The 27937-nt window shown below is 41.7% G+C and overlaps 1 protein-coding gene across 5 annotated transcripts in view; it reads left to right on the top strand.

The window, feature by feature from the left end:
• Positions 1–7836: 7836 nt before the first annotated feature.
• Positions 7837–27937, top strand: part of ifnar1 (interferon alpha and beta receptor subunit 1) — a 32299-nt gene continuing 12198 nt past the window's right edge. The window contains exons 1-9 of one of the 5 annotated variants that reach the window (XM_018091401.2): positions 7837–8019; positions 16171–16303; positions 17836–18017; positions 18753–18901; positions 20450–20591; positions 23164–23284; positions 25368–25546; positions 26292–26452; positions 27299–27443. In XM_018091401.2, the coding sequence (XP_017946890.2) occupies positions 7935–8019; positions 16171–16303; positions 17836–18017; positions 18753–18901; positions 20450–20591; positions 23164–23284; positions 25368–25546; positions 26292–26452; positions 27299–27443 (1297 nt within the window). In that variant the 5' untranslated portion in view covers positions 7837–7934. Of the gene's footprint in view, positions 8020–13289; positions 13389–16170; positions 16304–17835; positions 18018–18752; positions 18902–20449; positions 20592–23163; positions 23285–25367; positions 25547–26291; positions 26453–27298; positions 27444–27937 lie in introns of those variants that run through there. The other 4 variants (XM_002942796.5, XM_012958011.3, XM_004912138.4 and 1 more) reach the window with 4 other exon arrangements.

Genomic DNA, 27937 nt, shown 5'->3' on the forward strand with positions numbered 1-27937 from the left:
TTTGCACTGCTGTAGGTTGTACCATTGCACAAGTTACTCACCTTCTATGCATGTTTGTATGTCAGTTTGGGTCTCGTAAGACAAGATATTCTGGTTTAATTCACTAATACATCATGAAGTGACAACGGTATCATCTCAGGACATATATGTGCCCGCTCTGTGTTGCCCTTTGTGCTGAAGCTGACATTTCCAAAATCGATGCATTGCTTAGAATCTTCCTTCTCTGCATATTTGCTTAGTAATTGGAGCCGAGGCATTTGGAATATATTCCAGACAGCCATTGACTTGCCCTGAACACCATATCTGTATGTAATGGTTACTGCTTTGCTGCGACACACGAGGTGCTGGTATTGGCAGTGGGCATTTACCAAGCAAGCAGGCACAGGATCCAAGAACCTTGGACTGATCTCCACACTGAATAGTATGAATCTTTCCAGTTCTGTGGCTGGCACATTAGGTTGCACAGGGCACCTCTTGTGGGTTTATAGCAGAACCCTTTATGGCTGGGCAATTTGTTGACAAATATAACATCATTTATTTATGGGGGGTACCTTTACTATAGGTGTGTATCCCATGTTCCCATGTCTGCGTCTCGGCCCAATAGGCAGTACCTGGCTTTAGTTTGTTCCGCCAGCATTCACTGTGTATGAAGCAGAGAGCTGAAGGCTGTGAGCTGGTGGCCTGGCTGTTCTTAACAAGTTCTAAATAATAGATGCATGTGGATTTGTATTTACTCAAATGGCTTGCTAAATGTAATAAAAGCTTGCATTTTAATGATCCACAAAATGGTCGTGTTTTACTGCTTATATGGGTTTTCTAGATGGGGGTCTTATGATTTGCATTAAGTCAAACACATTCTCCTAAGAGAGAAGGAGTATTTCAGCAACAAAATGAGCTGCAAGTTGGGCATATAAGATGTTATATTCAATATATTGTCTTACTAGAACTGCTTTTCCACACTCTTGCAGGTATATTTTGTGCTGAGAGGTCCCATTATGAGTGGGGTCCTAGTTGGTCCCTCTAAAGACAGCTTTGACGTTATGTAGAACAGAGCAATAAGCATTTATGGGAAGAATGAATTCCTTGGTGACAGTAGCACCTAACTGTGCTAAACTAGGACTCAGAGCTCTGCAGGTAAGGACTAAAGGTGGGTACATTACATTAAACTGCAGGGCTGGGCATTGATGTCTGGCATCAGGCTTGGCTTGCCATTAGCATTTCATTGATACCACTGGTGTTTGTTTGGACTGGTGTTCACTGAGGCCAGACGTGACTATACCCCAGAATGCCTATTCCTTGCCAATGAGCCGAGGTTTAAGCTTTATACTTCGTGTGCTTCCCAGCGCTCTATGCCTCACTCTACATTCTGAGCCCAATGCAAGGGACAGAAGCACTGATCATTGGCAATAGGGTAAGTGCATGGGCATTGGTGTCCCTGCCCCTATCATTAGTCTTGTTTGCAATAATAGTATTGTTTGCAGGGCAAGTAAGTACCAGAAGTTCTAATTGGCACATTGATACAATCTTCTCCCTTTTCTCCATAAGCTCTCCCTATGATTTGTGTAAAGGATTGCCATGTTTTTGCTGAAAATTCTGTCTGCTTTGATAGGAAAGGAGCCATGAGGGGCATGGTTATAATGTAAAAGGAGTCAATCAAGCTAAAATTTGTTGAGTTGGGCAGGGGAGAAGAGGCCAGTCTGGAAGGAGGGATTGTGGACAGGCCAGGGCCCCAGCCTTGGCTGGCATTTTACAAACTAGGCCAGTGAAATACCATATGGTGTTGTCACTGCTTTGTATTTCCCCTGGCTAGTAAAAAGAATGCTTGTCACCAATAGTATTATTAGGGAAGATAAAGCTAAAAATATAGGAAGGCTGCAATTTTTTTAACGGCAACCCTATCTGTATGTATGGCCATTAACATTGCCTTATGGCACCAGTGACAAGTCAGAGGCGGCTTTATTGGCAGCTTCCTATGGAAGCGCTACAGCGAGACACAAACCCAGCAGGCAAGATAAGGGCCTGTTTCATAAGGATGAGGCCCATAAAAAGGCCCTGATTCTGCCCCGTGCTGCCCCAGGGTTGTTTGGTGCTGTGAGTACTGTTTCTGGACCAACCTCTGACTCACACTGGACTTTTTCTTCTTACGGGAATCTGAATTTTTATTCAAAATAATTTACATTCTCTATTGCTGCTTTCTGAGAAAAAATATCAGCCTGTGAGACGGCAGAACCTAAAGAGTTGGAGGCAGCAGGCTGGTCCTGCAATGACTCAACCCTGAGTTCCGGGACTGGCAGGACCAAAAAACACAAAGAATGATAGATCCTAGGTTTTCTTATATTGCAATTTGCTGTGATTTTTATTTGGCAGTGCATTCTCTACTTGGAAGGAATTACACGTTCAGGCTTACTACATTTACTTAATTCAGTTATTTGAAGCAGGGACAATAGAATCAAAATTCATACAATATAATGAAATGAATGATAAAGTGAATAAAGTACCCCCTATTGTAAAATATAAGGATATGAAAGTAAATGTGGCGTTATATAACCATATAAAAGCATGAAGCTAAAGGCCGAGTGACTATTGATATCTTCATATTTATTATAATATAAATAATGTTTCAGTTAAGTCATGTGACAGAAATGTCATCACTAAGCCCCAATTATAACTGATAGTATCACTGAGCATTGTTTATATAGTGAATAAAGTACCCCCTTTTGTAAAATATAAGGACACCGAGGAGTTTCATGACCATATAAAAGCACAAGCACCAATTATAACTAATGATATCACTAAGCACCATTTATAAGATTATAATACATTAAACATTTACATTGTAAATTATATCCTTAGAAACAATGCTTAGTGATGGCATCAGTTCTAATCGGTGCTTAGTGCTTTTCAGCCTTGTGCTTTTATATGGTCATGGAACTCCATGGTGACTTTTATAATATCCTTATATTTTACTTTATTCACTATATCATTTATGGATATTCATAGCTCTTGAGTATTATATATTATTATGTGTTATCATTTTGGCTATATTATTACATCTATCCAGTTTATTAAATGACACTGTCTTACTGTACAAACCACAAGGTTTGTATTAATTAAATGATATACAGGTATGGGATCCCTTATCCGGAAACCCATTATCCAGAAAGCTCCAAATTACAGAAAGCCTGTCTCCCATAGACTCCATTTTAATCAAATAATTCAGAATTTTAAAACTGATTTCCTTTTTCTCTGTAATAATGAAACAGTACCTTGTACTTGATCCCAACTAAGATATAATTACCCCTTATTGGGGCAGAACAGCCCTATTGGGTTTATTTAATGGTTAAATGATTCCCTTTTCTCTGTAATAATAAAACAGTACCTGTACTTGATCCCAACTAAGATATAATTACCCCTTATTGGGGCAGAACAGCCCTATTGGGTTTATTTAATGGTTAAATGATTCCCTTTTCTCTGAAATAATAAAACAGTACCTGTACTTGATCCCAACTAAGATATAATTACCCCTTATTGGGGGCAGAACAGCCCTATTGGGTTTATTTAATGGTTAAATGATTCCCTTTTCTCTGTAATAATAAAACAGTACCTGTACTTGATCCCAACTAAGATATAATTACCCCTTATTGGGGGCAGAACAGCCCTATTGGGTTTATTTCATGGTTAAATGATTCCCTTTTCTGTGTAATAATAAAACAGTACCTGTACTTGATCCCAACTAAGATATAATTACCCCTTATTGGGGCAGAACAGCCCTATTGGGTTTATTTCATGGTTAAATGATTCCCTTTTCTCTGTAATAATAAAACAGTACCTGTACTTGATCCCAACTAAGATATAATTACCCCTTATTGGGGGCAGAACAGCCCTATTGGGTTTATTTAATGGTTAAATGATTCCCTTTTCTCTGTAATAATAAAACAGTACCTTGTACTTGATCCCAACTAAGATATAATTACCCCTTATTGGGGGCATAACAGCCCTATTGGGTTTATTTAATGGTTAAATGATTCCCTTTTCTCTGTAATAATAAAACAGTACCTGTACTTGATCCCAACTAAGATATAATTACCCCTTATTGGGGGCAGAACAATCCTATTGGGTTTAAATAATGCTTTATTGATTATTTTGTAGACTTAAGGTATGGAGATCCAAATTATGGAAAGACCCCTTATCCAGAATACCCTTGGTCCCAAGCATTCTGCATAACGGGTCCTATACCTGTACTGTCCTTTTTGCCCAGTTATTCACAGCTCTGTATGTATGTATGTATTTATAACTTTATTTATAAAGCGCCACAAGGGTACGCAGTGCTGTACAGTCTTACAGAATACAAAATTACACACAGGGAGGGCAAGTGATATAATAAATAAATACAATAAATATATTTGTGTATATATATATGTGCCATGTGGTATGAGACACAGTAGTGGGCTCTGGCCTATTTGCCTGAATCCCCTTCCCTTACGCTTGATTACAGGCTGTTTAAACAAATGGTGTGTAAATACTGTGCATATTTGCTTTCCCTTTAAGGACAATGGCACCTGGGGAAATTTCAAGGGCATGGCCACATTTTCAGCCAAAACAAATGACACAGCAATTGTCTGTGTGAGCATAGCAAGGTGATTCTGATAAAGAGTAATGGAGGGGCATTTCAGGCATTTTGCTTACAGTATTTAACCCCAAAGCATGTAACAGCGCTTGTGCCCCTGGGGTTGTTGGTTTCTGTGTGTGCAAATACATGCGTCTCCCCCCTGCCTCCCCTTTAAATGCGATGCCTGACGCAAGCCGGAATAGATTCTGTGCACAGTCCGCAGGTCTCTGCCTTCGGAAACAGAGTGCCGAGGCCTGCAGCTATTTGTGCAATACCCCACATAGTGGGCAAAGTGCAAAAATAAATGCCATTTGTGCCTTTTTTTTGCACTTTGCACACTGAGTGGGGTATTGTAAGTGTGCCCTACTGCATCCTGTGAGCTTGTCCCACTCCCCAATGAACACACATAGGCTTAATTACTTTTGGGAGGAATTTTCATTACCTCCAACCAGGTGGGCTTATCAGGGTTGCCATGTAGAATGATGGAACCCCATAGCCTGCCCAAACCCTTTATTAAGAACCCCTACTGGGGTAGTGAGTGACCAATAAGAGACTTCTATCCATGTACTCAAGAGCCAATGGAGTGCTTACATACATTCTTGCTTATCATTGGTTCAACATAATCCAGAGTAGAGCCTGACATAGAGTAGCCCACCGAGAGTAATGCCATTATGGTTTGGGAAAAAGATGAATTTTTTGGATCTGCAATGTTCTCATTTTATACTGCCAATGGCAGCCAACTGCCCTGCCCCACTGCTGCCAATGACTGTCCATTGATTACAAGAAAGATTGAGGGGTCAGCCTGCCTGACCAATACCTCCCTAATGAAGTAGCAGTCAAGACTGAGGACAGAGGAGAAGGAGGCCTTGGTAAGTGTGACACTAAATAACACTAAATCACTTCTTTTGTTTAAATGAAGTTGTATTTCCCACAGTGTTGTTTAATTCTCTCTTGGTACTGGTCATGTAGAGCGGGCCAAGCTCTCTAGTTTCACATCCCTAAATGTCAGGGGAAGTAGATATTTCCTTTTTATGCCCAAGAGTATAAACAAACATGAATCACTTGGCCTATATCATGTGAGAGTTTCCCAAAAAAGGGGCATAATATGCAACATCTATAATAAAGAGATGCCTAGCACTCATGGATATAGCTGTAAGAAGTTATTCTTCATCGTAAGAAATACTTCTTTGCAGTTGGTCAGAGGGGAACAGAGAGAAGTTAAAGCCCAGGACTGACAAGGAAATTTGGGACAGTTGGCAGCTTTGAATGAGACTGAATAGAACAGAATATGGAATCTAAGAAAACCGACCTATGCAATGACAAATTAGCACTGGAAATGAAAAAAAAACAGCAAAACTTGGAGAGAACGTAGCTTATTGGCTTCATTAAATGATTGCTGCCTTGGGTTACAGTTTATGCAACTATAAATAAAAGACAAATATACAGTAAAACAGTGGCATTCCTATAGAAAAAGCATCTCCCCAGCAGTATATATATTGAGCTATTCCACTAATGAAGTATTGCTATTTATTAATTAAATTTTTCAGGCATCACCCATATTAACACCACTTGTGGAGCAGCCATATTGCTAGAGGCAGTTACAAGCTACTCATACGACAGAGATACTGCCAGCGGCAAATATATTCTACTACAGGTATGGGACCCGTTATCCAGAATGCTTGGGACCTGGGGTTTTCCGGATAAGGGGTCTTTCCATGATTTGGATCTCCTACCTTAAGTCTACTAAAAAAATTAGTAATTAGTAACAGTAATTAAACCCAATAGGGCTGTTCTGCCCCCAATAAGGGGTAATTATATCTTAGTTGGGATCAAGTACAGGTACTGTTTTATTATTACAGAGAAAAGGGAATCATTTAACCATGAAATAAACCCAATAGGGCTGTTCTGCCCCCAATAAGGGGTAATTATATCTTAGTTGGGATCAAGTACAGGTACTGTTTTACTATTACAGAGAAAAGGGAATCATTTAACCATTAAATAAACCCAATAGGGCTGTTCTGCCCCCAATAAGGGGTAATTATATCTTAGTTGGGATCAAGTACAGGTACTGTTTTATTATTACAGAGAAAAGGGAATCGTTTAACCATTAAATAAACCCAATAGGGCTGTTCTGCCCCCAATAAGGGGTAATTATATCTTAGTTGGGATCAAGTACAGGTACTGTTTTATTATTACAGAGAAAAGGGAATCGTTTAACCATTAAATAAACCCAATAGGGCTGTTCTGCCCCCAATAAGGGGTAATTATATCTTAGTTGGGATCAAGTACAGGTACTGTTTTATTATTACAGAGAAAAGGGAATCATTTAACCGTTAAATAAACCCAATAGGACTGTTCTGCCCCCAATAAGGGGTAATTATATCTTAGTGGGGATCAAGTACAGGTACTGTTTTATTATTACAGAGAAAAGGGAATCATTTAACCATGAAATAAACCCAATAGGGCTGTTCTGCCCCCAATAAGGGGTAATTATATCTTAGTTGGGATCAAGTACAGGTACTGTTTTATTATTATAGAGAAAAAGGAAACCATTTTTAAAAATATGACTTATTTGATTACAATGGAGTCTATGGGAGATGGCCCTTCAGTAATTCAGAACTTTCTGGATAATGGGTTTCCGGATAAGGGGTCTGATACCTGTATTACACTCTACAGATTTTTACTACTAGAAGCTATTACACATTGCATGTGGGACAGACATATTGCTGGCAGCATTTACCTTCTGCTATAGGCAGTTACTGGCGGCCTGTTGTAAGGCACATAAGGGCCATCACAGAGGGGAAGGGAGGCAAATCCTGTGGGGCAGTAGGGGGCAGGGAGAGAGTAAGCCTTATGATTTGGGTACTGGGAGAGGGTCGCTGCTGGCAGTGGATCCAGTTAGGAAAAGTTATTGGTTATAATTGCACAGGTGTAGTAACCCATGGCAACTAATTCATTTGCTTGCACCGATTTGACAACTGTCTTACTTATGGGTTGCTATAGCCGATTAGCCCAATTGCAAACATTATACCTTTCAGTGAATAGCTGAAACCCATATATGTCCCCTTTAGTAACAAGTTTGCTGGCCCCCAATCATTCTTTGCGGCTCTGGGCCCCACACTATGCGTTCCCCACCTCACTAGCACTCGAACAGCCATTGGACACAAGGGGGGGGCACAGGAGCGAAACGGAAAAGCTAGCCAATCAGCGCATGTTGCATAAGGATATGGGAGGAGCCCTAGGTGTGACACGCCTCCGCTGTACTGGTCAGTGTGTGGCCTCTCTCACTCGCAGGCAGAAATGCGGTGGGACTTGCGGTAGTGAGATGGCCGCGGAGCCGGGCCTGTTGCTAGGGGCAGTATTATGTATCCTGCCGCTCTTGCCGTTCGGGACCGGGGCGCTACTAACAGGTTAGTCCGTGTTTTCACTTCGCTGCACTCTCTGGAACTGAAGGGGCTTCGGCAGCTGCTCGCCCCGGAAACTGTGCGAATACACAGGGCAGCGGCACAACTACAACTCCCAGCAGCCCTCGGCTTCTTGGCAAACTGTGGGGATAATGTGACGAGTTAGATTTGTACAGCAGGCTTGAAAGAAATATCTACAGCAGCCCCTGTTAGTTTCCAGTCTGTGGGGAATTGTTATATCCCTGTGCTGTCTCTCTCTGGGTACATCCCTGTGCCGTCTCTCTCTGGGTACATCCCTGTGCCGTCTCTCTCTGGGTACATCCCTGTGCCGTCTCTCTCTGGGTACATCCCTGTGCTGTCTCTCTCTGGGTACATCCCTGTGCCGTCTCTCTCTGGGTACATCCCTGAGCTGTCTCTCTCTGGGTACACCCCTGAGCTGTCTCTCTCTGGGTACACCCCTGAGCTGTCTCTCTCTGGGTACATCCCTGAGCTGTCTCTCTCTGGGTACATCCCTGAGCTGTCTCTCTCTGGGTACATCCCTGAGCTGTCTCTCTCTGGGTACATCCCTGTGCTGTCTCTCTCTGGGTACATCCCTGTGCTGTCTCTCTCTGGGTATATCCCTGTTCTGTGCACCTCATGTCACTGCCTGCCTATAGCTCTCGCTGCTGTCACTTACCCATTGTGTAACACTAATCTCAAATGCTTCTGGCTGTCTCACACACTTTCACTGAACTCTTACCTGCCTGTGATTCCATTAACTAACTGTACTCTCGCCTGCCTGTCTCACACAGTGTCACTGTACTCTCGCCTGCCTGTCTCACACAGTGTCACTGTACTCTCGCCTGCCTGTCTCGCACAGTATCACTGTACTCTCGCCTGCCTGTCTCGCACAGTGTCACTGTACTCTCGCCTGCCTGTCTCGCACAGTGTCACTGTACTGTCGCCTGCCTGTCTCGCACAGTGTCACTGTACTGTCGCCTGCCTGTCTCGCACAGTGTCACTGTACTGTCGCCTGCCTGTCTCGCACAGTGTCGCTGTACTCTCGCCTGCCTGTCTCGCACAGTGTCGCTGTACTCTCGCCTGCCTGTCTCGCACAGTGTCGCTGTACTCTCGCCTGCCTGTCTCGCACAGTGTCGCTGTACTCTCGCCTGCCTGTCTCGCACAGTGTCGCTGTACTCTCGCCTGCCTGTCTTGCGCAGTGTCGCTGTACTCTCGCCTGCCTGTCTTGCGCAGTGTCGCTGTACTCTCGCCTGCCTGTCTTGCGCAGTGTCGCTGTACTCTCGCCTGCCTGTCTTGCGCAGTGTCGCTGTACTCTCGCCTGCCTGTCTCGCACAGTATCGCAGTTCTTTCTGTTGCCCTATAACTATGATTTCTCCTGCCTTCAGTCTGATACACTTTCTGGGCATTAGGTAGTTAATTGCTCTCCCAGTTTCATGGCTAGAGAACCCCCCCCCCAGCTCAGAGTTTTTTCTGTGAATGGATAAAGTGCTTTCTGGGAGTTCTGTTATCTGTTGCTACATTGTTGCTTACAAGAAGCCACTGCCTGCTCTTCTTCTCAGTGCCGCCTGTGTTTTCCAGTTGTTGCTGAACTATTATAACACCCCAGCCAATGAAATGCTTGCACTTGCCCCTCAGCAATTGAGTTAGTATGACTGACCAAGCCGATGGCAAAGTACAACTCACAAAATCCTGTGCCAAATAACTGTACTGGAATCATGGGGGTTGTACTTTTATAGCAGTGGGGGAGGAGGCTGGAATAAAAATCAGCCTTATGACGGGCACGGCTATTCAGCCATATAGTGCCACATATAAAGAATCGAAAATAGCAAACATTTAGTACATTAAACCTCCTGTGAGCCTGTCAGTATAAAAGTGCCCACACATGGGCAGATTTAAACAATTATTTCCTTTTTCTCTGTAATAATAAAACAGTACCTGTACTTGATCCCAACTAAGATATAATTACCCCTTATTGGGGCAGAACAGCCCTACTGGGTTTATTTAATGGTTAAATGATTCCCTTTTCTCTGTAATAATAAAACAGTACCTGTACTTGATCCCAACTAAGATATAATTACCCCTTATTGGGGCAGAACAGCCCTATTGGGTTTATTTCATGGTTAAATGATTCCCTTTTCTCTGTAATAATAAAACAGTACCTGTACTTGATCCCAACTAAGATATAATTACCCCTTATTGGGGGCAGAACAGCCCTATTGGGTTTATTTAATGGTTAAATGATTCCCTTTTCTCTGTAATAATAAAACAGTACCTGCACTTGATCCCAACTAAGATATAATTACCCCTTATTGGGGGCAGAACAGCCCTATTGGGTTTATTTAATGGTTAAATGATTCCCTTTTCTCTGTAATAATAAAACAGTACCTGCACTTGATCCCAACTAAGATATAATTACCCCTTATTGGGGCAGAACAGCCCTATTGGGTTTATTTAATGGTTAAATGATTCCCTTTTCTCTGTAATAATAAAACAGTACCTGTACTTGATCCCAACTAAGATATAATTACCCCTTATTGGGGCAGAACAGCCCTATTGGGTTTATTTAATGGTTAAATGATTCCCTTTTCTCTGTAATAATAAAACAGTACCTGTACTTGATCCCAACTAAGATATAATTACCCCTTATTGGGGGCAAAACAGCCCTATTGGGTTTATTTAATGGTTAAAAGTCATGCCCAAACTAATTTTTTGCTTAATAAAACTTTCCAATATGAATTTATTAAAAATGTTCAGTGCTTTAAAAGTTATGTGTAAATGTAATTTCTATTGAAAGCAGTATTTGCTGAACTCCTGGTTGTTACTTTTTTTTTTGTTACATTGTTCAAGAGTCAGAGCCCCCAGGGCAGAGAATAGAAAAGGTCAGACACCACTGCTTTAATAGCAATTATATATATATACAAATAACTCAAAATCCATTACAAATTTGTCATGAATGTATATTGCAAAAATGCTTAAATTGTTTTCTTTTATTAGGCAAAAAATATATTTTTTAAATTATTTTTTTTAAGCAGACTTAAGGTATAGGGATCCAAATTACAGAAAGATCCGGAAAACTGATAGGCCCCGAGCATTCCGCCCGATAGGCCCCCCGAGCATTCCGCCCGATAGGCCCCCCGAGCATTCCGCCCGATAGGCCCCCCGAGCATTCCGCCCGATAGGCCCCCCGAGCATTCCGCCCGATAGGCCCCGAGCATTCCGCCCGATAGGCCCCGAGCATTCCGCCCGATAGGCCCCGAGCATTCCGCCCGATAGGCCCCGAGCATTCCACACGGAACGTGTGCTAGAACAGAGCAGGAGGGGTATCAGCTTGGGTACCCCTTGGCATCACTAAGTATAACTGGCAACATGTGAAGTTGTTTCAGTAAATTGCATCTGACACCTTCCCCGCAAATCTCCCTCAGTCAGCTGGCTACTGCTACATTGTTTCAGGAGTCACAGCCAGAAGTGCAGAGAATGTAATTAGCCACACAGAAAAGCCAATACATTTACAAGTAATTTTAAAACCATTAAAAATGTTTCATAAATGAATACTAAACTGTTGCCCAGAATTATATTTTGTTTCATTGTCCAAAAAAAAGAGTTTTTGGGTGGCTCCTGTAGGGTTAGAGGCCAGTCTTGCAGGCTCTGTAAGGAAAAGTCTTTCTGATACTGCACAGACATTACTTGCACAACAGAATATCCGCTTATGTCTTTTACTAAGAATGCACCCCCCCCCCCCTCCGCTTTCCAGATATCAGTAGCGAAACCGACTCATGTTGGTCCGTTTGTTACATTTTCCATTTTACTGACCTTTCAGTGCTTAGAAACACCTCACCACAAGCCATTGTTTGTAACAGTAGTGGAAGGGGCTCAGAACTTCTGCACAGGCCACAGACCCACAAGGTGTTCCCCCCCCTGTTGTGTTTTTGTATAGTCAGTTTGCCACAAGTTCATGACAGCGTTAAATGTGTTCTTTAGGTTTATGTTTTGTGTAACTTCAATGCATTAACAAAAAAAAAGGGGGAGCCCCAAGATAACGTGCCATTTTGGTCTGTGCAATTTGCTATTAAAGTAGAAGCAAAGTCATTTTGGCATTTTACTGCCAATAGATTCGCCACATAAGTGCCACCTAGAACGCTATATTTATTCTGCAAAAAGCTTTACCATACCCGAGTAAGGAGCCCTAGAATCTCCCTCAGTTTGTTTAATATTTTTGTTTCGTCTCAGTAGCTTCCTGTTGCGGCTCTAGCCATTGGTAACTCAGATTAGTGATGTGCGGGCTGGTCCAATACCCACGGCACCAGTGGGTCGGGTGGGTTTGCCTGGACCTCCGCACTAAATATTTTGGGTCGAAAATGTAGTGCAGAGGTTGGGGTAAACCCACCCGACCCACTGGTGCCACGGGTATTGGGCCAGGCGACCTTACTCTGCTGGGTTCCCAATTTCGGCTCTCTAACTTATAGGCACGGGTCTATAAATAGAGGGGACTAGCCAGGTCGGGTAGGGTTCGGGCTTGGAGTGGGCGAGTTAGGGTCAGGTGCGGGTCGAGAAAAACTCAATGCACACATCACTAGCTCAGATCACACATTCTAATGGAAGCGGGAGTGAAATCTTATGCGTTCTTATGGGAGAGAGGAGAGAGCTGCTCAGACTCAGGCCCCAGGAAGGAAGGATTTTTTTGAGAAAGGAAATCGGATACCGAAGAACATGTTTACAAAAAAGAGACCAGAAATCCTGTGTTTCTTTTGATAGAGGACTCAGTGTAGCTTTTCTGTGCTTATGGCTGTATTTACATAGACCTTTCTTATAAAGCTTACATAGTTTTTACCTTTCCTTCTCCTTTAAAGGGGTGGTTCACCTTTTATTATTTGCCTTGCTCTTCTGCCTCTTTCCAGCTTTTAAATGGGGGCCGCTGACCCCAGCAGCCAAAAAACCCAATTGCTCTTTGAGGCTACAGTTTGATTGTTATTGGTACTTCTTTATTACTTGTATTACGAGACTTCTTTTTAGGCCCTCTTCTATTCATATTCTTGTCTCTCTTTCAAACCTCTGCCTGGTTGCTAGATTAAATTGGACCTTAACAACCAGGTAGCTGCTGAAATCCCAAACTGGAGAGCTACTGAACAGAAATCATTCAAAAACCACAAACAATAAAATATGAAGACCAATTGCAAACTGGGTGGATTTGGGTGGGGTTTGGCATAATTGGGGAGCTGATTATTTAACACATGCCTGATTTTATTGTTTTTACGCTTTCTCCACCATCAGATTTTCAGCGTGTTTTTGTACAAAATCAAAGGGAAAGGGTACGTTCCCAGCACAAAGCCACAGACTGAAGCAGTTACAATACGCCTGATGCATTTATGTAGTTTGTGGTCAGTGAGACTTTTGTTGTTTTCTTCCTCCTGAGATTCTATAGTGATTTCCGTGCAAATAAGCACCACACAAATCAGAACACAAAGGCTTTTATTATCTCTCCGTCTGCTGGATTAGTCATTTCTATCATATTGCCTTCAGCCTCAGTGTGACAAATAATATATATCCCTACTGTAAACTGTATAATGGCGCTCGAGGTGACAAAAGAGTTCCATGCCCATATAAAGGCACAGGGCTGCAGCCCAGAATGCACCTCCGGGCGCAGTGTTGTACCCTTTCGGTTTCTGCACCGGGGTAAATTTCCCACCACATGACTGACTAATTCCGTGAATTTGTTTTAATAACAGTATATGAGGGGCTCGGTGGCACCCACGCAGGACATTAAAGGACAAGGAAGGTCAGTGGCGCTGTGGTTAGGATTCTGCCTTGCAGTGCCGAGGTTCTAGGTTTGATTCCACTACTTGGTGTTTGTGTGGGTTTCTCCTACGCCCCAAAACATACAGGCACATTAAAGGGCACCTATCATAGTAAAATAGTTTCCCGCCATGGAGGCGCGGACTAATAGCACCCTGCCGCATAGGGATAGAGCTTCTGTTCTGGACAGACCTGTTTGGTCAGACACATACGCATGACTGAGTCTCTTGACTTGCTAATTAGGCATGTGTGTGACATCACGCGCGTTTTCATAACGACCAAGCTGGGACACGTTATTCCCGTGCCAGTATGGCCATAGTGCATTATAGGAGCGTTTTTTGGTCCAAAAAGTATTGTTTCCCTCTGTTATCCTGCAGCTCCGGTGGGGAATTTTTATTATAGGTGCCATTTAATTGGCTCCTGATACAAAAACTGCCCCTAGTGCGTCTGAATGTCTTAGGTTTTCTCTTAGCCTGTTTCAAGAGTCTAAGGGGCACATTTACTAATCCACGAACGTCCGAAAAGCGTCCGAATGCGGTTCTTTCGTAATGATCGGTATTTTGCGACTTTTTTGCGAATTGTTGCGAATTTTTCGAGCGCTCAATACGAAAGTCGCGACAATTGGCGAAAGTCGTAATGGCTATGCAAAAGTCGTGACAATTCACGAAAGTCATAATGGCTATGAAAAAGTCGCGACAATTTGTGCAAGTCATAACTGCTACGAAAAAGTCGCGATGGTGACGAAAAAATCGCAAAAAATACGAAAAAGTCGCAAAATGTTCGTTTCCAATGCGATTTTTTTTCCATTCGGGATTCGGATTCGTGGATTAGTAAATCAGCCCCTAAGGGTTACTAAAATAGACAATGCTGATCATTTACTGATAATTGTCGCTACGTGTGTTTTAGCAGAGGCAATTCTCAGTATTGTCCATGGCAGGGGATGTCAGTAGCTGCTACTAAGTAGCTCCGTGTGTCTTCTCCCTTAGAGTGCTCTAAAACAGGCAGAGTGGGGAGCATACAAGATTATAAAATATGTCCAACAATTTACCACAGAGAAAAAGAGGCTCCGGTGCACCGCCCTGAGCCTTTAGCTAGGGGAGAGGATGTTACCATTTTTTGAAGAGCAGGCACTCACTGAGCAAATATTTAGGCAGAATTCTTGATTAAAAAGTCACTTTATTGTAGTACTGCCTTACATGTTTCATGTTCACAGACACTTAATCATGGGGGAACATGGTTGGGGGGCAGGCCGGGGCAGTACTGAGACAGGGCATATGTAATGGGAACTTGGAAAGGGGTGTGGCTTGAGGGGAAATAGGCGGGGTTTGGTTGAATATGGGGTGTAATTGTGGCTTTGGCCTAATTTGCCCCTTGTTTGGGAATTCAAATGATAGGAGGTATGGTCTTTAGCCGTGGAGTGGTGCTAGTTTACATGTAGCATGGCTTGGGTGAAAGGGAAACCCAGGACCATAGTATCATAATGGTAATTTTGTGTTAGTGCCGTAGAATCTCCAGCCCATGGGAGAGTTAGGGTTTGCTGGGTTCACCTTATATTTAGAGTTTGTGGCTGATGTCAACTCCAGCAATATTGGCAGCAGCTGCATCTCGGGCCCTCGGCTCCTAGAGGATGAGCTGATTGGTACCCCAGGGGATATCCTGAGAGGAAGTGATGCTGCATGGTCTCCTGGGTAACTGCCACCTGGGTACATTCATTCCTGCTTCTTAGGGCTGGGGGCTTGGAACGTCATATGGACTGGGGCTCTTGTGTATACAGATATTACTGTGAAATATTATTACTTGCAATTCTCACATTAATATCACCAGAAATCAAACCTTATTATTTCTAGCATAACATTGTCTTTGCATGCTACTTATAACTTTGCCTTTAAAGTATTTGCCTGATGCTCTTTTATTACCCCATGAGATCCCCCATGTCCCTCTATGAGGAGGCCATATTTGTGCAGGTTTAGTAACAATTACTTACAAAAGCAAACCTATCACCGAACATGATCTATAGGGAACGTTTAATGTACATTTCAATTTTGAAGAGTAGTTTTTTAGCATCAGTATCACTTTAGGCAGGCATTGAGCCTACTGAGGCCGGGAGCTGTGGATCTGCTTTGTATAACAATGCTGGCACTAACTTGCTGTAACAGTGTTAGAACTGCTATAGTAGAAATACAACTCCCAGCACCCCCTTTATCTCTCAGCCTCTCACTGAGCTTCACTCTTTCTCTTATTCCATGACTACAGCACTATTCCCTACTGTGCTTGGTGAGCAATGGCTTTCTCTCAGTGTATTTAACCCTCTTCTCTTCCATTATTCTTGCTATTCTTCTCCAGAAACCCCTTCTCCCTCTTTTGCAGGTCTAACTTACCCGGAGCCGCCTTTCAACGTAACAGTCGATATGCTCCCCGACAGATATTCTGTAATGTGGGACTGGAATAGTGTCAATTGGGGGGACACTAAGAATGTGACATTTTCTGTGTTGCTCCGCAAGTATGTAAACCCATAGCATTATTCATTTAAAAATGCTAAAAAAAACTGTGGGCCAGGGCTTTAGTGGTATAAGGCATAAGTGTGCAGGCTGTAAGATTAGTGGTTGCTTATAAATAGATCTGGTTATGGGGTATGGGGGAGCCAGTTGGGTAAAGGCTGCCCAGCTAGGCTTATTAAACATGGACATTAGTTGAATAGAATTATGCATATGATTCCTCGTGTTGATGAAGTATCCCAGGAAATACTGTGAGTTGTAGTCCAACAATAGCAACTGAGCCAAAAGCATGAATAAAGTAGGGGGTGGGCTATATAACATAATCTCGGGTAGTTCTTGTTGTATTTCTGGCTGCTACCTCTATATCCCATAGTGGGGTGTATAGATAATGCAATGATGTATTTACCAGACTTGCACAATAACTACATGTGGTGCCATCTGTATAATTCTGCTGCCCAGTACATTGTAGCCCTGCTTTGTAAATAACCAGCAATCAGTTTCTGTCTCTGGCCTGGGAATTTCCCCACCCTGCCGCTGCTGCTTTCACTTTCTGTCTCAAGAATTCAGATTATTCACTGAACTATAACTGTGAGAACAGTCTGTGAAATATGAAAATGGCACAGATTTTAACCCACGTGCTTGTCTAAATATGCATATTCCATAGTTATAGGGCAAACATATCTTATGTACAGTTAGGAAAAGGTGTAATATATAATATATATATACAAATATGGGAACTGTTATCTGGAAACCTAGTTCCAAATTAAGGTAAGGCTATCTCCCATAGACTTTGTTATAATCAAATAGGTCAATTTTTTTAAAAATGATTTCCTTTTTCTCTATAATAATAAAACAGTACCTGTACTTGATCCCAACTAAGATATAATTACCCCTTATTGGGGGCAGAACAGTCCTATTGGGTTTATTTAATGGTTAAATGATTCCCTTTTCTCTGTAATAATAAAACAGTACCTGTACTTGATCCCAACTAAGATATAATTACCCCTTATTGGGGGCAGAACAGTCCTATTGGGTTTATTTAATGGTTAAATGATTCCCTTTTCTCTGTAATAATAAAACAGTACCTGTACTTGATCCCAACTAAGATATAATTACCCCTTATTGGGGGCAGAACAGCCCTATTGGGTTTATTTAATGGTTAAATGATTCCCTTTTCTCTGTAATAATAAAACAGTACCTGTACTTGATCCCAACTAAGATATAATTACCCCTTATTGGGGGCAGAACAGCCCTATTGGGTTTATTTAATGGTTAAATGATTCCCTTTTCTCTGTAATAATAAAACAGTACCTGTACTTTATCCCAACTAAGATATAATTAATCCTTATTGGGGGCAAAACAATCATATTGGGTTTAATTAAAGTTGAAATAATTTTTTGGTAGACTTGCTATGGAGATTCTGGGTAACAGGTCCCATACCTGTGTTTGTAAAAACACAGGTTAAAAATAATGGGTAAGTGGCTTATAACGCTGTCTATAGATGCACAAAACAGTATACTTTTATATTGTATCCTAGACTAAAAAAGAAAACCCAGTGGAACAGTGTCCCCGGATGCCTTCACATTCCTCATCGCAACTGTAGCATTGACCCAGCGCTTGTAGATATTGATAAGCGTTACCAAGTGCGAGTCCGAGCTGAAATAGCACAAATAAATTTTTCGTTTTCAGATACGATTACATTTACTCCAAAGGCACCAGGTAAGGAAGCCAGGCCTCTTTCATAGAAGTGTGCCAAATAAACATTTTGGATGAGATAAAGCTATACAGTGAAATGATTGGTTTAGGCCTGTAACTGACCATTTTGGCTACATATGCTGGTCAGATTCATGCCCTGATCTAGTCCTTTGCTAGTTGTCCTGGGGTAGTTGGGGCTTTGGTTCAGGTTGTATGAATAGGTGCCAGTGATAATCAGACAAATGGCACAGGGGCAAATTGCCAATATTGATGATAAGGTATTGTAAGTATCATGCAAGTAGGACACCATGCCATTAGCCAGGGCCTTTGCTGAAGCTGTGAGGCCACTGTACTAGGGAATGCAACTCTGGCACAAAAGAAACGAGGGCACTGGGAGATTAAGTGCAACCTATTTGGGAAAGCTTCTGCGTAGGGAATAATCCCCTGAACCACCACCCCTGTGCACCCTGATGCTGCAGGAGCTCTCGGAGAAAAGGTGAGGTGTTTAAAGCCTCTTTTTCCCAGTTTGGGGTAGAAATATTAAATTATAAATGTTCACAGTAGCACTTTATGCATATATACTTTAACTGTTTCTGTCTTTCTTGCTTTGGCCCACTTGGAGATCCTCTGGTGCTCTGGAGGCAGGCTGTTCCAACCATTCTACTTTCCTTTTTCAGAGTGTAATCTCTGCTGGCAAAGGCAGTAAAGCTAATTATAAAATAAAACGTCATTCGCAAATGGCAAATCTTTGTATTTTAGGAGAAATCGCTCTTCCCATCGCTGTTTATGTGGAAAGCATTGATGGGGGTGTCAAAATAAAAATTACCCTCCCTAACACACGAGAATATTGGGACAATGCTTTGTTCGACTATATATTGTTGCTCAGGACAAACAGCTCTATAGAGGAGGTAAGACTCTGATAACAGGATTATACATATATACAACAGGATTACATAATAAATATAAATATATATATATATATATAGTACAGAGGAAGACAGGCACTCACGTAAGGGAGCAAGTATGGAATTTTCCCCCCCTCTGCTGCAAATTAGAGAGGCTTCAGGTGGGGTTTTTGCCTTCCTCTGGATCAACTAGCAGTTAGGCAGGTTATATATTATAGGCATTATGGTTGACAACGGCATTGTCATCCTTTCATAGGGGACCCATGCTTCAGTGCTGCATTCCTAGATATAGCGTCACCACACTGTGTTACAGGGAAAGGTGTTGCAAGAAATCGTGTGTATAGAGAGGCGGTAGAGTTCTACCCACATCAAAGTAGAGTGTGGGGTTGTAGAGGTATCTGACTTACCAAGTTGCATGGCAGTCTCGGCACAACGTAGAGGATCGTGATATATTGTGGGGTATAATAGCAGGGCTACGAAGGTGGGTCGTATGTAAGGGAGTCCCAAAGGAAGTGATAGTAGTGAAGCGTAAGTGTATAGAAAGTATAAAAGTAACAGCAACACATGCAACCCAATATAGACATCAAACAGCCTATATATATATTTATATATAATGCTACTAAGTAGTAAGGCAATAGGGCAATTTGCTCCATTGATGATAAACTTTAATGTGTCCTGTATTTGCTTTTGGTCATGGCTGTGTTTCCTTTCTGTCGGCAAGCCCAGTCATGCACATTGGCCGGGGTTCAATATTGTATTGACGTGTTTATCGTATATAGAATAGAATAAAAATAGTACATTGAAAGGTTTTCCTGAGGGAAAAGGATGGGCATAAAGGTATTCTAAGGGTGTTAGAAATATTTGTCTCAGAAAAATGAAAGAACAGGAACCCGGTGCTGATGTAGTGAACATACATGCTGGGCCGCTATCAGGTACGGATAGAGATTAAAATTAGACCCTGGTGTTATAAGCACACAGAGGCCCAAACTGCCCCCCCCCCCAGCCCAATAAATAGTGACTGTCTATGGCATCTTACAGCAGCCCCTCTGGCATTTGCCAGAACCCACAGATTGCCAGTCCAGGCCTGGCCATCATGGCGAAGTACTCTCCTGAACACCAAATGCAGCTCAAGCTAGTTAATTAACAGTATTCATTTGCATTTCCCTTTAAACCTAGTAAAAATAGCTCACTGGAGCACTCTTGCAATTTGTTTTTTTTTTTTTTTGTTTTGTTTTTTTAATGAACCTTTTTTGAGAAAAAATGGCCCCTGTTCCTAGGCGGGATTGCTTGCTTTGGAAAGACCAATTCAACTTTTATTGGCCTGTGTATAGCCCTCTCCATGGGAAATGCCTTTTTGCTGATATATAGCTTTCTATAAGCTTAGGGGGCCCTGCCCAATTGTTGAACCTAGTGCAGAGGGGAGGCTTGAACTTTTAAACAGTACAATAGGGTTGTAGCTGTGCATGAAAATATATATTTCTATACCTTTAGATATACTGTAGTTCATTATCTTAATTTGCAAAGGAACTTTTTTTTTTTCTTTAATTTTAGAGAAGGTCGTTGTATCCGAATTTTTATCTTTATGACCTCAATCCTGGCGAAAACTACTGTTTCAAAGTAAAAGTGTCTAGCTACTTAACAAAGACGAATGACACATTTAGTCCCGAGAAGTGTTTCAAAGTGGAGGCAGTAGGTAAGTGCCCAGTTGCTGCTCCAGTCTCCTATCAGGCACCCCTTTGACACAGGGAGCCATATATATATATATATATATATATATATAATATATTACAGTGATTTTATTTGGATGGAACATAGATCTCTGATTATCTAGGAACACTTGGAATTTAGTACAACTTGGTGAGTGTAACATTCAGATAATTTACCCCACCTCAGCCCATGGGAATGCATTTCTTCCTGGGCATTGCTGAGAGGATGGGGCTTTTCTTATCTACCAGCTGCAGGGAAATAATAAGCAAGTGATCACTGAGTCAGCAACCTGACCCATCTCATTATAGAGTGTTAAGGGGATTCTGAATGCCTCAACCAAACTGGTTTTTATTATACCCAGTGGCAGGCTGTGCTATAACCTGACCGGGCTATATCACAAAGTGCATTTTATTCCCATTGCCAGGATCTGCAAGGCAAGCTAGACTCCCTAAATGGGCAGTTATCCACAATGAGCACTGATTCACCTACTATAATATATAGTGAAGTGTGGATTTATGTGAGCCAAGTGTGTCGTTTTCAGAAAAACAAATTAATTGAAAAATCCTCTGGGTGTATTTTCTGCATTTATTTATTATTAAGGCTGCAGGTTGTGATATGAGACAGGAGAGGGATATCATATTCCTGGGCTACGTAGGTGCTAAATTGCACAAGTGCACTGTGACATTAGCAGCCAATCAAGTAACTGTACTTGTATCTAAATTCAGGTTTTATTAGTGATGTCCCTGCTTCCTTTTTATAATCAGATTGGGCAGTTTGGGTTATCTAGTTATCTAGGTTTTTTTAGTAACAGTTCCCTGGAAATTGCTCAGGGGACAGAATGCCCTAAATCGCCCTAAATTAGCAGCATAAGATTTAGGGTGAAGAAACACGGAGCTACCAGTAGCAGCTACTTGTCACGGCTACTAAAATTAACACTGCTGATCGGAATCTGCCACCCTAGGCACATACCCTTGGGAACATGAAAATATGGCCCTGGTCTGTTGGTAGATTGTGGGGCCATATTCAGTATAGAGAGCGCAGTGGAAGTGCAGCCATCAGCACTTTACAACCTGAAAATGCTCTGGTGATTATCCCCACAAAACAAAGCGTATGATTGGTAGGTGTACCTGCCCGTTACATTCTATCCTTAAATGTAAAGGAAGGCATAAAACAGAAGGAGTGATAGGTACTGGATTAATTGATGTATTTCAGTTATGAAGGTTTAAAGGGGCATTGTAACATATATATATATATTTTATTATTATTATTATTAACATTTATTTATAAAGCACCAACATATCCCGCAGCGCTGTACAATAAGTCGGTTACATACATTGGACATACAGATACAAGAGGTGAAGAGAGCCCTGCCCAAAAGAGCTTACAATCTACATATATCTATATATCTATATATATCATCCCAAAGCACAACTTTTTAAACTACATTCCTTCTATATTAAAAAGAGTATAATGCACTGGCACATTCTTGCTTTTTTTACATAATATGTCTTCCTTAAAGGAGACATATCCTATAAAAATGATGAATGTACCAGAGAATTATACTCCTCTAGATATAGAAGGATTGTGCTTAAAAAAGTTGTCTGGATGTGCAGGGGGGGGGGGTGCGGCGGCTCTCAGTACACTGCACTGTAGGATAGGAACCAATCAGCAGCTAGGCTGACCTGATAGGGAACTGAAGCCTGTCTGTGCTTGTGTGACTGCAGGGCTGTGATTGGCTCTCCCCCTCCTACTGTGCTTCTGGCAGGGACCGTTAGAACACGCCCACTCTTCATTTCAAACTCCGACAGAGAAGTGATAGGATCTATAGGGAGCTCCAATAAAGGGGCCATTGTTACAGATAGGGTTAATGTTTAGCCCAAAGGGAAACCAGCACCGTATATTATTCATAACTGCCTACAAAATTACCTTTTTTTCCATTTATCCAATATATCCCGTTTAAAACCAACTGTAACTTGAGATTCTGCATTTGTGCCACTAGGGGGCACATGCAATGTCGACTAAGCTTTGTACTAAAATGCAGGGAATATTGCTGCAATTCTGTCTGCAGTGGCGGGGACAGTAGATTGGAGGCTTTTTTTTCTAATTAATATTCACATTTGCCCTCTCATGGGGCAAAAACCCATCTGTCACTCACGGAGAAAGCTGAGTAGAAAGCTGAGAGTGATATTCTGATACAATTTGCAATTGGTCTTCAATTTTCTTTTTATTTTGTTTTGTTCAGCAGCTCTCTGGAATTTCAGTAGCTACCTGGTTGCTAGGTTTCAGTTTACCCTAGCAACAAGGCAGTGGTTTGAATGAGATACTGGAATATATATAGGAGAGGACTTGAATAGAGAGATGGGGGTCAGTGACCCCATGTGTAAGCTGGAAGCCATTCTATTACATACTAAAGGGTAACTTAAAGGTAAACTATGCCTTTAGCTATTTTTACCAGCCACATGACCACCTTTCTCATGGCATATACATAACACAGAGTATGTATAAATGCACAGTAATAATATGTGATACCACGAGTAAAAATGTGAAATGTATTGCAGGACTGGATGGCCGGCCGTATCCAGAGAACGTAACGATGGAAGCTCTGAACACAAACTACATGTTAAAATGGGACTGGGATTATTCACAGCATCCAAATGTGACATTCTCCGTAGAAAATAAGTATGTACATTTATATGAAGTGTACTTGTGTGTGCCATTTTTTTTATTTTTTTTTATTTCCAGTTCTATTTAGTCTCAGAGTGAGCATGAGTATATAATATATACCACTAAAAGTCAGTAGTGCGACCCACTCACAACATATCGCAAGTAGAGCAGCACTTATGGGACTTTTAAAGTGAATCAAAAACGTCAAATAAGTTTTTTTCGCTCAGTTATGAGCACTTCATATATAAAGCATACTATTAGTACTACTTATAATATAGCTGATAATTATTGGACCCGCGACATAGGTATCAAACTCAAAGTTAATAACCAGCCAGTTTACTGCACCAAACATACTAATATGGCACAAACACCACAACAGCCAGTTTCCCTCTATTTTCATTGTAAAATATTCAATTATAAAGCACCGTCCACCACTACATATCTTAAAAGGCTTTTATAGGGGTACAGTTGCATTTATTCTAACACAGTGATCCCCAACCAGTGGCTCGAGAACAACATGTTGCCCCCCAACCCTTTCGATGTTGCTCCCAGTGGACTCAAAACAGCTTCTTATTTTTGAATTCTTGGCTTGGAGGAAAGTTTTGGTTGCATAAAAACCAGATGTACTGCCAAAGAGAGCCTCATGGAGTCTATCAGTCCATATAGGGGCTAACAAATGGCCATTTACAGCTCATATTTGGCACCCCCAGAAACTTTTTTTTATGCTGGTGTTGCTCCCTGACTCTTTTTACATTTGTATGTATGTATATCTTTATTTATAAAGTGCTACTTATGTACGCAGTGCTGTACAGTAGGATACATTAATACAAACGGGTTATTAAGATATTAATAAATAAATACAAAGTACAACAATAAATACAGATAGATACAAGATAAATACAGTTGCAATAAGTTAAGCGTCAAAGGCATGAGAGGATGGAGGTCCCTGCCCCGTAGAGCTTACAATATATATATATATATATATATATAATATGTGGCTCAAGGGGGAAAAAGGTTGGGGATCTCTGTTCTAACATGTTTTTTTTCACACTGCTATGAACCTTTCCCCAGCAATAACGATATCTATGTGGCGGATGCTTCTGTACAAGTGAATATTGTACATAAGAGAGGTATCGGACTGACCCAGTCTTTCCCCGGGTCACTGAAAGGATAAGTAAACCTCAGAAACTGACCAGCAGGTGGCACTGTTGTAACAAAGTTTATTTGTATCAGCAGTACATATTTCCCTTAATACCTTGGAATCTTAGAAAAAAATGAATGTAAATTGCTTAGAATAGCACTTTCATCAATTTTACATTCACTTTTTCTAAAGGTTTACTTATCCTTGACGTACTGTGAGCTTATGGTGTTCCCATTTTATTTCGTCTTTGCTTCTATTTCCAGGAAACTAGTTGTCACTTAAACGAGACAACTGTGGTAGTTGCCGTGGTTAAAGCTCACAGAGGAAATCACCTCTGGATAATTGGTGCTTAAATGTGCCATAACCTAGTCCTAGGCTATTTTCATAGACTTTTCTGAGGTTATTTCTGGCAAGCTCTCCCTTTGTTTGCATATTTGCCAATGCAAAATTCCAGTAAAAAGTAAAAAGGGATTCTGTCAACAAAAGGTTCTCCCGGCAGGGCCCCTTGGGGTGTGCAGGGGCCCTGCACCCCCCCAGCCAAACCCTGGTAACCAATTGTATACTGGAGCCGATGTACCAATATTTTTTTATATAGGTAACCTTGTTATAACCTAAAGGGGGCCCCTTAACAACTCTTAAACCTTAAAAGGGGGCTTGAACGCTTGAACCATATAATTTCAAAATGTGATCTATTTTTTCTGTTTAAGACTTCAGGGTGTAATATATATTAAGGATATTATTCTTAAGAAAGGTACTAATGAGGACCAAGATATTAGACTTTTGTACAATGTATTTAAAATAAAAGTCCCAATTGTTTTATAGGGTGTGCCAGTTTAACACAATCATTTTTTTGTATATTTGATGTAACTGTGCAGCCCGGTATAAATTGTTTTTGCATTTGAGTGTGGATGCTCTGGACTGGCATATTGAGAGTAAATATGTGCTTGTTTTCCACAGTTCAGAAATATGGCCAGGCAAATGGAATCAAGTGCAAGGATGTGAAAATATTAGCAGGCGCAACTGTGATGTTTCCGGAATATACATTTATGGAAAGTATAATTTCCGTGTAGCCGCATCGCTTGATAACAACAACAGAACGCTCTCCAGGGCCCTGCGGTTTAATCCAGAAAAGGATAGTAAGTTGATTATTCTTACCATTGTTCCTCTACTCTGGGGGTTTATTAAAGGTGCTTGCACGATACTGGGGCCAAATAGCAGGACTTGAGTTGCTTACAGCAGGAAAGATGTTAAGCTGAGGGAGCTCTCTAATAAACCAATGTATCTCAAACTGTATGAATGTAATAAGAAAATGTCTTTAACCAATCACAGATTGCCTTACAATGATAGCTTTAGGACCTGGAAACTGCTTCTGATGCTACTCTGTTCTAGACAGACCAGATGGGCCATATTGGGCCCCTTCATTAAGTGAATGGATGCGTGCCACACACAACATGCATTCATTCAGTGTAGAGGGTTTAGATACTCGAAACCAGTGTCATAGCTGTATAGTGCGTAGCAGACCCCATAAGGGCACCTAAAGAGAGAGAGAGGGCCCAGTAAAAACCCACTCCCACATGTGTCACTCCTCCACACACACACATTTACATGGGTTGTTGAAGTGTGGGTGGCCCAAGGTGGGCATGGCTGGAAGAGGGGATGTGTGCAGTGGAACCTGGGAATCCCAAATTACACCCAGGTCTGAGTCAGTATCCCGTGTACAGGAGCAGAGCCAAAGAATAAGGTGCCATTTTCAGAAATATTGGATCAAGAACCAAATCATGTTATATTACTGGTACATTTTTAATTAGTTGTGGGCCACAGAGGATCAGCTACAGAAGTTGCAAGAATTCCCCTAACCCTTTGTTTATTCATTTCCAAAAGCCGTGATTGGGCCCCCTTCAAACGTGAGCACAGAGTTATATGGCACAAAGCTGCACGTCAATGTGTTGAAAGTGGAAGCTTTTCACAACGATGATTTAAAGAATTACTGTGACTGGGAATACAATCTGATATACTGGAAGGACAGCGCGTCTGACAGAGAGGTAAATACAAAGCCATTTTTGGTTTTCCAAGGAACTATGGTACTGGGCAAAGGGAGGCATCGTGCATGTAGGTTGGTCATGTTGTGCACTGCCTGCCAAACAAAGATGATATTTCAGTGCTGTGTAGAACAGTAACATGAGAAAATGTCTGCTGCAACGCTGGTAAACCTTGCAAGTTGCCATTTCTCTGGGGGAAACTACCGCTCACAAGGAAAACTCGTACTGATCTGTCCACTTTGGAGTGGTTGGGCAGTATGGTTGAAAATGGCCAAACTGCCCAACTAAAACTAAGCATGTATAGCCAGTTTAAGATTAGGTTAAGACTAGGGATGCACTGAATTCAGGATTCGAATTCAGTATTTGGACAAATCTTTCACAAAGCATTTGGTGTTTGGCTGAATCCCAAAATAATGGATTTGGTGCAGCCCTAGTTAGAACAGATTGGGATGGAGGGGGAGGAATAGAACAGTATGGACTATAAGACATTTCAGCAAGGCTTACCACAATAGGCTGTTACTGCCCAGCCTAGCACCACTGACCTATAGTAGCAGTGAAGGCTGGGATTTTAGCATTCCGCCAGTGTCAAGTGAGCTACTGGCAGCATTGCCTAGTAATCTGGGTGCTGGCGTTTGGCTGCAACTGTAGCAGACCTTGCAGGCTTGTATCGGAAGCTTTGAGATTATCTTAATGGTTAACTTCCACCTGGTCCAAACATAAGAAAATCACATAAAATAGTGAGAGAGAAAGAAAGATATGACTGACTGTTTTATATTTGCCATATTGTGCAGTGAGTTGTGCAGTAGCGCCTTCCAAGCTAAATGTGATAAAGTCAACGTTTTATTGCAGGAGAAAACACTAAATGAGAAAGTGGGAAGATTTACAATAGAAGTAGAAGCCTCAACCACATACTGCCTGACAGTCAGAGTTGTCTGTCAAACCCATAACAGAAGCGGGCTTTTTAGTGAGACGCAGTGCATCACCACAGGCGCCGGTAAGTACTGGTGTGGGGAGAGGAGGTCGCAATATCCTTATATTTTCTAATCAAATGTTAGGCATGCAAGTTGCCCATTTGTTTGGCACAACTGAACTGCACTGATTGACAGTAGCTCCAGGGTTCCCCTGCGTCAATAGGCGCAGCAGCGTTCAGAATGGAAGGCAGGAAGGACTGAGCAGCGCAGAGTGCAACTATAGGGAGGAGAAAGGAGCGCATTTTGACACAAGAATCTTTAAATTATAATGGTTTTATGTGCAACTGACTGCAGGGAAGAGTGCCAGTTGCTCACTGCTCTTGCGGATGTAAATGAGTCCAATACAAAATACAGGAATAGCCGTAGTGATAAGTATGTAGAATCTTACCCCCAAATCAAGTGGGTCCAGGTGCTCATGCCCCAGACCTTCAGCTTAGGGAGCCATACAGGAATACACAAGAACAAACCGCAGGCAGGCACTTCTGGTGTCCACACTTTGTCAAAAAAGTCTAAAGAA

Source organism: Xenopus tropicalis, chromosome 2 (assembly GCF_000004195.4).
Source record: "Xenopus tropicalis strain Nigerian chromosome 2, UCB_Xtro_10.0, whole genome shotgun sequence".
NCBI lineage: Eukaryota > Metazoa > Chordata > Amphibia > Anura > Pipidae > Xenopus > Xenopus tropicalis.